This window comes from Seriola dumerili, unplaced genomic scaffold (genome assembly GCF_002260705.1).
Source record: "Seriola dumerili isolate Sdu_G_001 unplaced genomic scaffold, Sdu_1.0 BDQW01000047.1, whole genome shotgun sequence".
Taxonomy (NCBI): Eukaryota; Metazoa; Chordata; class Actinopteri; order Carangiformes; family Carangidae; genus Seriola; species Seriola dumerili.
Genome location: NW_019174302.1, coordinates 90,863 through 103,940, shown reverse-complemented (window position 1 = coordinate 103,940; position 13,078 = coordinate 90,863). Strand labels below are relative to the sequence as shown.

General features: G+C 44.2%; 2 protein-coding genes across 4 annotated transcripts; one reads left to right on the top strand and one right to left on the bottom strand.

The window, feature by feature from the left end:
- Positions 1-681: 681 nt before the first annotated feature.
- Positions 682-3,105, bottom strand: LOC111217846 (beta-1,3-galactosyl-O-glycosyl-glycoprotein beta-1,6-N-acetylglucosaminyltransferase 4-like). 3 transcript variants are annotated; one of them, XM_022739843.1, is made up of 3 exons: positions 2,947-3,105; positions 2,786-2,853; positions 682-2,689 (listed from the first exon to the last, which is right to left on the bottom strand). In XM_022739843.1, the coding sequence occupies exon 3, from the start codon at positions 2,686-2,688 to the stop codon at positions 1,375-1,377; it is 1,314 nt and encodes a 437-aa protein (XP_022595564.1). In that variant the 5' UTR covers position 2,689; positions 2,786-2,853; positions 2,947-3,105; the 3' UTR covers positions 682-1,374. The 3 variants fall into 3 exon arrangements, with proteins under 3 accessions (XP_022595564.1, XP_022595563.1, XP_022595562.1); XM_022739842.1 differs by having other exon boundaries at positions 2,810-2,853; XM_022739841.1 differs by having other exon boundaries at positions 2,818-2,853.
- Positions 3,106-6,018: 2,913 nt separating this feature from the next.
- Positions 6,019-12,878, top strand: LOC111217813 (3-hydroxy-3-methylglutaryl-coenzyme A reductase-like). The gene is made up of 20 exons (XM_022739789.1): positions 6,019-6,120; positions 6,608-6,811; positions 6,907-7,018; positions 7,125-7,212; positions 7,524-7,608; positions 7,722-7,827; positions 7,930-8,036; positions 8,131-8,250; positions 8,353-8,486; positions 8,576-8,862; positions 8,962-9,113; positions 9,210-9,404; positions 9,802-9,960; positions 10,035-10,192; positions 10,285-10,390; positions 10,484-10,654; positions 10,761-10,901; positions 11,111-11,269; positions 11,750-11,904; positions 11,994-12,878. Exons 2-20 carry the CDS (start codon positions 6,650-6,652, stop codon positions 12,046-12,048), a joined length of 2,652 nt encoding a protein of 883 aa, XP_022595510.1. The 5' UTR covers positions 6,019-6,120; positions 6,608-6,649; the 3' UTR covers positions 12,049-12,878.
- Positions 12,879-13,078: the final 200 nt, after the last annotated feature.

Below are 13,078 nucleotides of genomic sequence, written 5' to 3'. Positions count from 1 at the left end.
TGTTTCCCTGCTGCTGTTATTAGTGAAAACAAGAAGGATTAGTTAGTGTACAGCATAAACTGCAGATCAGCATGTCTCCCATCCCAAACCACATGAATACACAAACCATCTATCAGAGAGAAAATACTCTCACAAGACACTGTTTTCTACAGTATATAATCTGTATGTGCTCAGCAGATGTTCACCGGCCGGGATTTTTCATTGAGGGAAAATAAAGACTGTAGGTATCATTTAATCATTTTAAACTAGGTAATAAGTCTTACAACATGTCTGGATTTGTAAGCTGCACAATGCAGATATTTTACAGGAAATATTTCAATGGGTGACTTTTAAACACTTCCTCTAAAATATATTTTCCTGTCTTTGTGGCCAAGACCTTTTTGTTACCTTTTTCTTTGGCATTTCTGTTTTATGATGTTTTTTTTAATATGGTGGCATATACATAAAAGATATACATGCATAGATGGTAGGTTGGTTGTGTGGTGAGCTGACATACTTCTCTGGCAGAAAGAATGCAGTTTGAACTTACAGCACAGAGCTGTGTAATATTACGCTTCACTTTTCTTCCATTTCCTTAAGTGGGAAGAACAAAAAGAAAAAAGAAAAAAGAAAAACCAGTGCAAACCACCAGTTTTATTTAAAGTCACATTTAATCATTTGTTCAGAAGGTTGTGTATTTTGAAGCCACCTCTAAACGACATTGACATGCTGTGAAACTCTTATGATTAAAATCTTACCACATACACCGGAGGGAGTTATGTCTCAAACATAACCACTGATTACAATCTTAATACCCATCATTTAATTCATTCACTCTAATTACAAAAAAACATATTTGTAATTTGCTGTGACCACTAACATTTCCTTTCACTTTCATTGACTTGCTGGTGGAAGTAATCTAAGAGGCAAATATCTCAAAGCCCGGACCATATAAAAGCAAAACTACCTGCGTGGACACACACACCACGAGAGTGAAAAAGTGTCTTTTAGTAATTTGGCTGAACTGGTCCTTTAATGCTGTCAGGTGTTTGTGTGTTTGAAACTGGCTGAAGTGAAGCTGAACGTCTGTGAGAAAGAATCTCTCTCTAATAAACACAGCACTGCTACCAAATGTCACTGTGGTAGAGCTGAAACTGGTGATTATTTTCATTATAAATTAATTATTTGGTTATAAAGCACCAAAAAACTCTGAACACTTCCCTTAGAGCCCAAGATAACATCATCAGATATCTTAGTTTTGCTCGACCAGCAGTACAAACTTCATAGAGAATCAATTTCCCAGAATGTAAGACAAGAAAAAAGCAAGTTTTCGCATTGAAGATGTTTTTTCCTGGAAAAATAACTTAAATGATTAATTGACTATCAACATCGTCTCTACGTTGGTTTACCCTTACGACAGGCTGCTGATTGGAATGACTTTTGATTCTCCTCCAGCTTCTCCTCCAGGCACTGAATGATGATGGGGTCCACTTTGGGGTCGAACTTATTGGCGAACCAGTGACCGTAGTTGAGTAACCAACGCATTTCTGCGGCGCCATAAATACAAACGCTGCGAACGTGTTGCCCTGAGCAGGGCGGGTACAGGCTCTCCTCCAGGTAATGCCACTTCACCAGCCTGGTCTTACTCTTCAGGTCAGTGACATCGGGCTGGGATCTGGGCACCTCCCCGGGTACACCTGGCAGCCGCACGAGCGTGGCCCAGAAGTGCTCATCGGGAGAGTAGGTGTCCTCTGACCACGCTAGAAAATCCTTCACCACGGCTGACGAGTCCATGTGCACAACAAAGTCCCGTGACAAGACAAAATAGGCATTGCCAGAGAATATCTCGATACCATGAGGCGGCGGCGTTTTCATCTGCTCTGTTTTCACTGGCAGTTTTTTATATTCAAAGCTGGCGTCTCTCAGCTCGTGGCGGAAGGTGAACCTCTTCTTCTTCTGCTCGCTGGGTCGGCTTGTCTCCAGCATGTTTGCACCATTTAACTTCTTTAGCTCTGACACCAGCTCCTTATTGGACCTGAGGGGGAAATCTTGGCCGCAGAGGTTGATGACATACTTCCACTTGACCTGTGACCCCAAAAGGTCGGACAGACAGTTGAGGTCAGCCTTCAGTCGACTGATGCTTGCATAGTAGACGGACTCTCGCTTGGAGGCGATGAAGACATTGGGCAAACAGCGGGCCAAACCCTCAATGGCTGCAATGAACTGAGCGGAGGACTTCTGATCGTAGTGAATACAGTAGATGTTGCCCGGTGAGTACAGCACTTTGAGGAGTCTCTCCACCATCCATGCAGATTTATGCACAACCATAGAGTAAGCAAGAGGGAAGTCTCTCTCCTCCTCTGAGACGCACACGTCATCATAACCCCTGGACTTGATGAATAAAGGGCAGTTCGAGGTGAGGTTAACGAGACTTTCATCCGCATCCTCCACAACTTGTTTCCTGCGGATGATCAGAGATTTACCCACCTCCACCGGGTCCATGTCATATATGTCTGAGCAGCTGATGTTGTACTTCTGAAACATCTGGATGTCATATAAAGCTGCCAGGGGAGGTAGAGATTCGATGATGTAGCTGTACTTCAAGAAGAGCACGAAGCACAGAGTCAGCAGTACCAGGCATGACAGGCATGACAGGCGTGGCAGTAACTGCCCTCTTCTTAGCCTCACACATGAACATGTTGTATTCATTCTGTGGTGAAGGAGAAACGTGATGTGAGGGAACAGAAACCAAAACTGACTGCAACGTTTTTATAGAAGTCAAACCTATAGAACATGAGAAACTGACGCGCTCAGAAGTTTTGACTCTTACACTCTCACCTTGGTCCACGCGTTGCAACCCGGTTCACCAAGAACCTGAAAGTTGTAAGAAGGAGGACACATTCAGATTTCCATCAGCTGTTTGTCCCAGCTCACATCAATAAAGCGATTTGATAATGACCAACTTACCGATGTCAGAAGAAACAACAAGAGTGGACATTTGTCTTCCGTGCCGCTCCACTTTTACGCATGACCGCTCCGACATCTGTGGACACTTTCAGCTTGAAAACATCTCTCCACTCAGAGTTACTTCGCCACATGGTTAACCGGAGCGTATGAAGAGGTCAAGAACACGCTCTGAGTCTCCGTGGCTTGTTGAGGGGGAGAGGGAAAAAATAACCCGGAAAGAGGGAGGGGCTCAGGGACGCTAATAAATGCACCAATAAGAAATATGACAGATAAAAGCTGCAAGAAAGGTTGTCTGCGTGTCATATGTCACCACCGCGTTGATCAGATGTGGATATTACATGAAGCATAATGTAAAAGTGAATAAAGAGTGCGAGTAAAGAAGCAGAGCTGCGCGTAAATTTCAGACAATCCCGAGCAAATGATAGTGGAGCTGCAGCTGATTAAAGACGATAAATGAAAACCTCGTGGCTTGAGTCATCTGAACTCTGCGAGAGAAAAAACAGAGAAGATCAAGGAAACTGTGTCTGGAAGCAACATACTTGTTTTGTTTTGTTTTTTTGAGAATGTTTAACGGTGAACAACGTCTGTTTAAACCAGATCTACTTGTTTCAGGAATGAAGAGAATACGTCCCCACCCACGAAGTTATTTGTGATTATAATAACCCAAATCTGATGCTTCAAAAAAGAAAACTATTTTATAACTGAGCTGTTGGCTTAAACTTTTCTTTCAGAATCAGTTGCACAATCTTTTTTTTTTTTTTAACAAACTAATTAAATGTGAAAGATAAATACCAACTGAAGAGTTCTTCTCAACGACTTCAAACAAGCTCTGCTGGCTCAACTCAAAATGATGCAGAGCTTACAGTGTCACCTCTGGATCAGTAAATCAACAGAAGCTGATCCTTTCATTATGAGTTTATGCAATGATATGTCCTCTGTGTTTTTAGGAGGTACAGTTTGCAACTAGTTTGAACAAACTTCTGCGGCATGGAACATGTGGCTTGGCACCGAAGAGACACTGAGATTTAAGCTTGACATTATGTTCTTACCAAGCAGGTAAAACCTCATTAACACAAGGAAGAGTCATGTGCTGTCTGAAATTAACTATATATAACACAATATAGCCTGCATAAGGAACATGTAGAAGTGAATGGGTGGTCTTAGTTCTGGAAAAGATTAATGGAGCTGTGGATTGCATGAAAAAAACGTTTTAATTTCACCAACAGAATTGTTGTGGTGCCTAAGCCTCAGTCCCTGTGTGCCTGTCTAAAAATAGCAGCAGACAGCCACAGTCTACATGTCATTGCACATCATCCAGACCGGATGTTACAGTCTGTTGAAGCAATTTTCAACATTTACTGTGAAAACTGCAGGGTCAATTTAAGGAAGTGGTTTTCACTCAGGTACATTAAAAGGCAAAGACTGAAAAAAGTTAGAAGTTAGGCCGCAAAGTCAGCCACAGGTGTCCAAGAAAACGCAACATTCAGAGAGATAGTGTGCAAAGAAATAAACAGGCAAAGTAAATATTGACACTATAAATGCAAAGTGTGGCTTATAAAATGTGTAATGTATAACCAGGACAGAAGAACACCTGTAGGCTCATAAAGGACCTGTAGTGGCTTCCAGGCCCCGAGCTTTAATTTACTACTTAAACTATATAAAACTACTTGTATTGATGTCATATCATTTCTATGAATGACTATAGCCACTTACATGTTGCACTCAGAAGTTGTTACATCAGCCAAAACACAAAGGGAAAGATTAGATGTATATGATGCTCTGTTTTGTCCTGTATTTTACTAGATTTGGATGCATGAAATCATGAGCAATTAATGTGTGAAGTATGATTCATGCATTAAATCCCAACAGGCTGTTTTGTGTGATGTAACCTGTAGGAGATTACACTGTGGAGCCAATTCATTATGTACTTTGTCGTCACAGAAATAGGACATGTTCAATTTGATTAAACTGATAATTCAAATGTCCACATGCCATAAGGAGCACAGAGCAGCTTATTGACTCTTTTCTGTGAAACAAACAGGCTATGGTTTGCATAAGTCAATGCAAATTAAAATATGAAAATTCTATTTGCAGAAAGGCAACATGATTTTCATAAAATAGAATAAGAGCCTCTTTAATTTGGCTCAATAACTCATCCATTACAATTAGAATAATATTTTAATGACTGTGTTACAGTCTCTACAAACTGTTGCTGATACTGTTCTTGAAGGTTCTGTAGATGATCGTCACTGCCACTAGATGTCGCACTACGCCACCAGCATCTCAGACCAAAACAACTGCTTCATTGACCACAACCTCCCGCCTCCATTTGGACTTATTTGCTGGGCCCTAGCTGCAGGATTGACTCTGACGGGTCTGGTCAAAACTAAAACAAAAGCTAACGTGCACACGCTGCCAGATACCAAAACAAAGATCAAGACCATTCATAGTAATACTTTAGTGTTTAGTGGTGCAAGTTTTTAATATTTACTACACATTTGGACAAAAAGCAAATGACAACAAAGCTCTATCTTGGGGTCCCAAGATATGTAACATATATAATGGAATGAACATTTACTTGCTTTCTTTAATATTGTTTTATGTATTTTCATGAGATGAATGATCTGTGATGTAATGATGCTGAGCCCGAGAAAAGTTTCTCCAAGGGGACAATAAAGTACAGTAATGTGCAAAAGTTCTAGGCACTGTTTAGATTAATCATTTATATGATTTTGTTTCATGTGTTATTAAGATTCATTATCATTGCATATGGCAGAAAACTTGCACTGAAACTCCCTAGTGGTCAAACAGGTTTAATATCATTCAAATATCTATCATATTGTATAATAATAAGATAATATACACATCACTCGTACAGTGTATGAACAAATACATTATGAAACCAAAACAAAATAAGTAAAAGCTTAAAAAACTATTATTATTTGCCCTTTTTTAAATGTAATTTTTTTCCTATGCTTTCCACAGCCTTCACCTCTGCATCACCTCTCGCCACGCCCCCCTACGTATAACGTAAACATGACGTTGGGGTTTCCGCAAACGCCATGTTGGTTTCGTTACATCAGATCGAAGTAACCAGCCAGCTAAGCGATTTGTGGAAGAGACACTATTATGATGGAAAGGACTCTGTGATCACGGAGAAACTCACCTCTGGAAGTGCGTGAATGTAATTTTGTGTTTATAGACAGTAACTGAAAAAAGTGTCGTGACGATGGGGGGCGAACTGACCTTGGCGACGGTCTGTCGGTTGGTCCGGGTGTGACGGCTAATGTTGCTAATGCTAACCAACGCTAGCAGTAACTCAGCGTACAGTCAGGAGCTACGAGCCTCGTGTTTACATATAGATATAACTTGTGGCACTTGTCTTTGTCTACGACAAAAGGGAACACCTGAGTCTGTCGGCAAATTGTGAGCCAAAAGTTTATCTTTCGCGGTAGTTAGCCATTAACAAGAAGGTATATTGTGGTGTTAACAGCTGTCCGGTGAACATACAGACTGTGGGTTTGTCATCATCACTCAAAATACAGCAGCCACAGTTTCTGCCAACATCTTCTGTCTCACAGCCTTGCAAATTGCCTGGACTACATGTTGTCTTGTTGGACTGGAAACGATAGGATGATGTTATTTTCCCTCTCTGATACAGGTGAGGCTGTGACCTTAGGCAGCAGGAAGGAATCCTTAGGCCATGTTGGCACGTCTGTTCAGGCTCCACGGCCTGTTGGTGGCCTCCCACCCATGGGAGGTAATAGTGGGCACCCTGGCTCTCACCGTCTGCCTCGTGTCCATGAACAGCCTGGCAGGGAGCAGCCAGATGTGCAGCTGGAATGAGTGCCCCAAAGTCGAGGAGGTGAGTCAGGGTGTGGGTGTGGCAGGTCGTCTCTGCTGCTCAGACTGTGACTACATGCTAACATGAAGATGTTTCTTGTGACTGTTTTCTTGCAGAAAGTCCACAGCAGTGACATAATCATCCTGACAGTCACTCGCTGCATGGCCATCGTTTACATCTATTTCCAGTTCAAGAATCTCCGACAACTGGGCTCCAAATATATACTGGGTCAGTATTATGAGCTGGCACTGCTTCACATCGCCCAGCACTGATTTAAAAATGCCACACTGTGCATATTTAAACTGCCAACTTTCTGTCTTTTCTCTTCTTACAGGTATTGCAGGTTTATTTACAGTGTTTTCCAGCTTTGTGTTCAGCACTGTGGTCATCCACTTCTTCGGGAAAGAGCTGACGGGTCTCAAGTAAGTGTTTCATGTGCACATGTAACATGTTGTTCTGCAGCCAGATCATTGAAGAATTGTAATAATTCAGATCCTAGTTCAGGATTTCTTATGGGCTGTTTATAGCTGAGGTTACAAGTTACAAGTGCCATTATAATGGTTTGCAGTTCTCTGCAGTTGGACTAAGATTTACAGATTCAGGTTGAGACTCAGACTCAGAGCTGTGCAGCCATTTCACTTTCATCATGAGTCATTTGATTCAGTTGTAAAATCAAAGATAACACTGAATTGATCTTTGATTCCTGATTGTTATTGAACTGTTTTCCCTCCAGTGAAGCCCTGCCGTTCTTCCTCCTGCTCATCGACCTCTCCAAAGCTTGTGCATTGGCCAAATTTGCTCTCAGCTCGAACTCTCAGGTAATGTCACACACACTGTATTTGCATGTATATAAGCTGTAGCTGCTGAACTATGTGGTAAAAGTAGCTGAGGTGTCACTGAGTAGTGCTTCGGCCACGTGTCTTGTTCATAGGAGGAGGTGAGAGAGAATATTTCCCAGGGCATGGCCATCCTGGGCCCCACCTTCACCCTGGATGCTCTGGTTGAGTGTCTGGTCATTGGCATTGGCACCATGTCAGGTAAGAAATGATGGTATTTCTTCACCTCCCAAACAGTGACAGCTGTGTTCTGTTTATTTACTGATGATAAACTGAGCAGAAATCATCTCTGTCATTTTCCAGGTGTGCCTCAATTAGAGATCATGTGTTGTTTTGGCTGCATGTCTGTCCTGGCCAATTACTTTGTCTTCATGACCTTCTTCCCTGCATGTGTCTCACTGGTCCTGGAGGTAAGGATGATTTGTTGGCAGTTATAGTTGAGTCTGACAGGAACTCAAAATGAGTTATTGCACCTGACAGTTAATCTGTGTGTATGCTTTACAGCTGTCCAGGGAAAGTCGTGAGGGTCGTCCAATCTGGCAGCTGGGCCACTTCGCCCGCGTGCTGGCCGAAGAAGAGGACAACAAGCCCAACCCTGTGACCCAGAGGGTTAAAATCATCATGGTGAGAAACTGTATCCAGCTTTGTTACCACAGATGTGAACAATATACTTGAAAGCGCGGCGGCGTGTGGTCTAATTGGAATATTTCACGATCTCCTCCTCAGTCTCTGGGTCTAGCCTTGGTTCACGCTCAGACTCGACTAGCAGCTGAGAATCCAGGTCAGAGCCGGGCAGTGGACGGGCCCGTAGCAAAGAGACTGGACTCCGATGGAACCGTGTGGCCTCTGAAGCTCACCAGGTAAAAACATCAGAGAAGGACTATCACTCGTACTGTAACTACGTTTGACCCGATGCATGACTTCCTGTCCTCTGTTCACCCCCTGCCAGTATGGACCTGGAGCAGGTGATAACCCTCGGTCTGGCCCTGCTCCTGGCTGTGAAGTACGTCCTCTTTGAGCAAACGGAGACTGAGTCTTCCCTCTCGCTGAAGACCCCCATTATCAGCTCCTCTCCACCCCAGAAGCCCCGGGTGGCAGACGACTGTTGCAGGAGGGACCTCCCAGCCCAGAAATTCCAGAAGAGCGGGAATTGTGTCTCAACAACCAACCCCACCCCCGCGGCTGTCTCGGACCCCAAACTTTCCGCTGAAGCCGATACAGCGATCAGAGAGAAGGGTGAGACTTACAATGGGCCCTGCTAGCTTTAATAATGTCTGTGTTCACTGATGTCGGTGCTTAACACGACCGTGTGTTTGTCCTGATTCATTTCAATAGAAGTGACTCAGGCTCCAGCAGTCTCATTGGAAAGCAGCGCCTGTGTTTCATGTCCTGAGGAGCCTCCTGCTCTGACACCTCTCCCTTTAAGTAGCTGTGATTCAGAGCCTCGTTCGCTGGAGGAATGTGTGGCCATCCTCTCAGATCCTCAGGTAATAGAAAATCCTCTATGCACACAAACATCACAAGTTCTGTGTGTGTCTCTGAAGGTTTAATAAGTCTACTGGTTTGTCCTTGATGCTTCCCAGAGAGGCGCCCGTTTCCTCAGCGACGCCGAGGTGATAAACCTGGTGACCTCGCGTAACATCCTGAACTATAAGCTGGAAGCGGTCCTTGAGACTCCAGAGAGGGGCGTGGCCGTCCGGAGGGAAATGTTATCACCCAAACTGCCCGTTCCCTCAGCCTTGTCCTGTCTGCCCTACAAGGACTACGACTACTCCAAGGTATCGGGAGCGTATTTGTAAAATGAGAAGTTGGATTTATTCTTTTAGTTTAGTAGTAGTTTTTGATTCAGTCATATAGTCGCACATGATACAGTAAATATAAACAATTTGGACAGAAAAAACTAAAACAAAAAAAGTAATTTACATTTGTAATCCTCAAAAATATCTTTTACAGATCACTCTTCAACCTAAAGTGAATTATACATTTTAAAATTTAAATTAGCGTTGTTCCATAATTTGACCCCAACTATAGAAATACATCTCCTTTCCCTTTGTGCTGTAAACTTACAAACACCTCTGTATTGGAAAATGATTCTCTGCTGCTGGATTCCTTTAGTTTCTGTGTTCATGTTGCTGGAGCGCGACTGATATTCAGCCTGTATTTATGATCCTGTAGGTGATGGGCACTTGCTGTGAGAATGTCATTGGGTACATGCCGGTGCCGGTGGGAGTGGCTGGTCCTCTTCTGTTGGACGAGAAGCAGTTTTACGTTCCCATGGCGACCACAGAGGGCTGCCTGGTCGCCAGCACTAACAGGGGATGCAGGGCGCTTTCTGTAAGTGACTCTAGCTGTGGTCAGTGTGTGTGTGTGTGTGTGCGTGTGCTGACTCTGTCTTCCTTCCTGTCCAGCTGAGCGGGGGTTGCCGCAGCAGGATCCTAGCTGACAGTATGACCAGGGGTCCCGTGGTGAGACTGCCCTCGGCGTGCCGGGCTGCAGAGGTCAAAGTCTGGCTCGAGACCCCGGAGGGTTTCAGTCTGATCAAAGAGGTCTTCGACAAGACCAGCAGGTCAGAGGAAATGCTGTGACTGGCTACAGAATCACATACGTGACGTGTTTTTGAAGGTTCACACAGAACATATAAATATTTGGTCTCACTAGGTTTGCTCGCCTGGAGAAGCTGTTGGTGGGTTTAGCTGGGAGGAACCTTTACATCCGCTTCCAGTCGCAGACAGGAGACGCCATGGGCATGAACATGCTCTCCAAGGTCTGTTGTGAGGAAGTCGGCTGTCAGTGCTCCTGTCGCTTGTATCTCCATGACCAAGAATCCTGATCAGTGTGTGCGCTGTGTTTTCCCCAGGGCACTGAACAGGCTCTGCAGAGACTCCAGCAGCAGTATCCAGATGTTGAGGTGCTGTCGCTCAGCGGCAACTACTGCACCGACAAGAAGTCTGCTGCCATAAACTGGATTCTGGGCCGGGGCAAGTCTGCTGTGTGCGAGGCCACCGTCCCCGCCAAGGTGGTCAGGGAGGTAAACACAGCAGAAATTAAACTTTAGACTAGAAGATGTGACGGTGTAAAATCTGCTCACCAGCCACAATCATCAGTGTGTTTCTAATGTAACGTAACGTCTGTAGGTGCTGAAGAGCAGAACAGCTGCTCTGGTGGAGCTCAACATCAACAAGAACCTGGTGGGCTCGGCCATGGCGGGCAGTATAGGGGGCTTTAATGCTCATGCTGCCAACATCGTAGCAGCCATATACATCGCCTGTGGACAGGTAATCATCACTAGTAATAAATAGTAAATATAAATAGTAATATCAGAACCTTATTTCCTGAATCAAGCTCATGCATGGAAAAAATTAAATCTATGAAACTTTTAGCTCTCACCAGTCAGACTGATTCAGCTCGGAATCAGAGACGTGCTGTGAAAAATGAGACGTGAATCACGTGATCACACTCACTGAGTAATACTGCTGCGTTTCAGGATCCTGCTCAGACAATAGGCAGCTCCAACTGCATCACTCAGATGGAGCCTGCTGGTCCAGATGGAGAAGACCTGTACATCAGCTGCACCATGCCCTCCATAGAGCTGGGGACTGTGGGAGGGGGCACCAACCTGCCGCCACAGCAGGCCTGTCTACAGGTAATGCACTTTTTATTTATTTATTTAAGTCTCTGAACTCCACTTCACTTTATAACTCATCCTTCAGATGAATGCACGAATGAATGATTTATTTCAGTACCAAATAAAACTTAATAAAACATTTCTTGAAAGATATTATAGTAGCAAATCATTAGAGAATTTACTCCCATAAAATATTTGCACATGCATCCTCAATGTAAATTCACCAAAAAATGACATGCAGCAAGGACATGCAGCTTTGCAGCAAGTAAAGAGATAGAGGAGGGGAGAGGGGTGATGACTCTGCAGGGACTGTGATGAATCAGGAGGTTTTTAAGGCAGATACTAAATAATAAACTGAACTAATATAGGATCTGATGAAATGTGCTTTGTAGAGGAACATAACTCATCGTTTCATTGACCTTGCACAGCCAGGATCACACAGGAAACATATCTGCGGTGTCACAGTAAATAGCCGTGTCCGTTTCTGTCTCTCTTCAGATGCTCGGTGTCCAAGGAACCAGTCCCAACCAGCCCGGTGAGAACGCCCGTCAGCTGGCCCGTGTAGTGTGTGCCACCGTCCTGGCTGGAGAGCTCTCCCTGATGGCTGCTCTGGCTGCCGGACACCTCGTCAAGAGCCACATGAGCCTCAACAGGTCAGACGTCTTCACTCAGCTTCTCCCTGGTCTGTGAATGTTGTAGTTTTCCCTGCGAGTGCTGAACGTGTTCTGTTCTTCACCTCTAGATCCAAAACAAATTTGCCAGAAACACCTTCACAGAAGTCAGAGACAGCCGCGTGACGTTGAATGTTTACGGTCCATCCAGCGCTCCGGATACCGGCACAACACGTCACTGTGAGAATGGAGGGGGGGGGGCTCCTGATCACCTGGGCTGTGGAAATCCTTAAAGACTAACAAGCTGATGAACAGACCAACACATGCTGAATCAAACAGCCAACGTGTGCTTGCTTTGTGTGTCGCCCAACCGACTGCGAAAAGAGACTTCCTGGGTTGCGTTGTTATGTTGCCGTTACTTATTTGTGCCATTGGTCTGCATCTTAATGCTGCAGTAAAACCAGAGGAAACCTTCGCTGTTGTCGACAGTGATCCTTCAGACAAATGGGAATCATGACGGGGCCTGGATCGACAAAATCCACCAGTCTTGAACCAGTATCCTGTGCCTCTCAGGAGTCGTGAAGCCAGAAGCCGTCCCTCCGTCACACATGGGAACACTCAGCTTCTACATACAGTAAATCTCTGTGTAGCTCTCCATCTAAAATGCATGAGGTCAGACCTTCAGACAGCTATAACATGTTTTTGTGAAACATTTGCACTCGCCAAAAGCTTTGCTCGAGACAGCTCAGTTACTGCAACAAATAACATTAGATGTTTAAAATGCCAACTCTCTGCCTGAATGTATGTTGTACTATATCCGTGTTGTAGGAAATCACTTGCACAACTTTTCCTGAATGAAGGTGCTACTGTATACTGTGTATACTGTAGAGTGACTATGGAAAAAAAAAAAAAAAGCACCTGCCGTCAGTTTGTCCAGACTCTGATCAACCACCCGGACGAACTGAAGAGGCAGGTTGTTTTTCTTTTCTTTTTTTTTTTTAAGGCTCATAGGAAAACCAAAGCCATATTAATTAATTTAATAAACTTTTATGGTACACTATTATATGTGTGGAATTATGGATTCATCGGCATGGTGGAGGTAAACGGATGGGTTTAAAGCATCACTGACTACAGGTACCGCAGGTTCTTGTATCGTCATTTCCGGGAAGCGGTGATGCTGAAGTGGCCTTACGTAAGAGAGAAGCTGAGCCTTAGC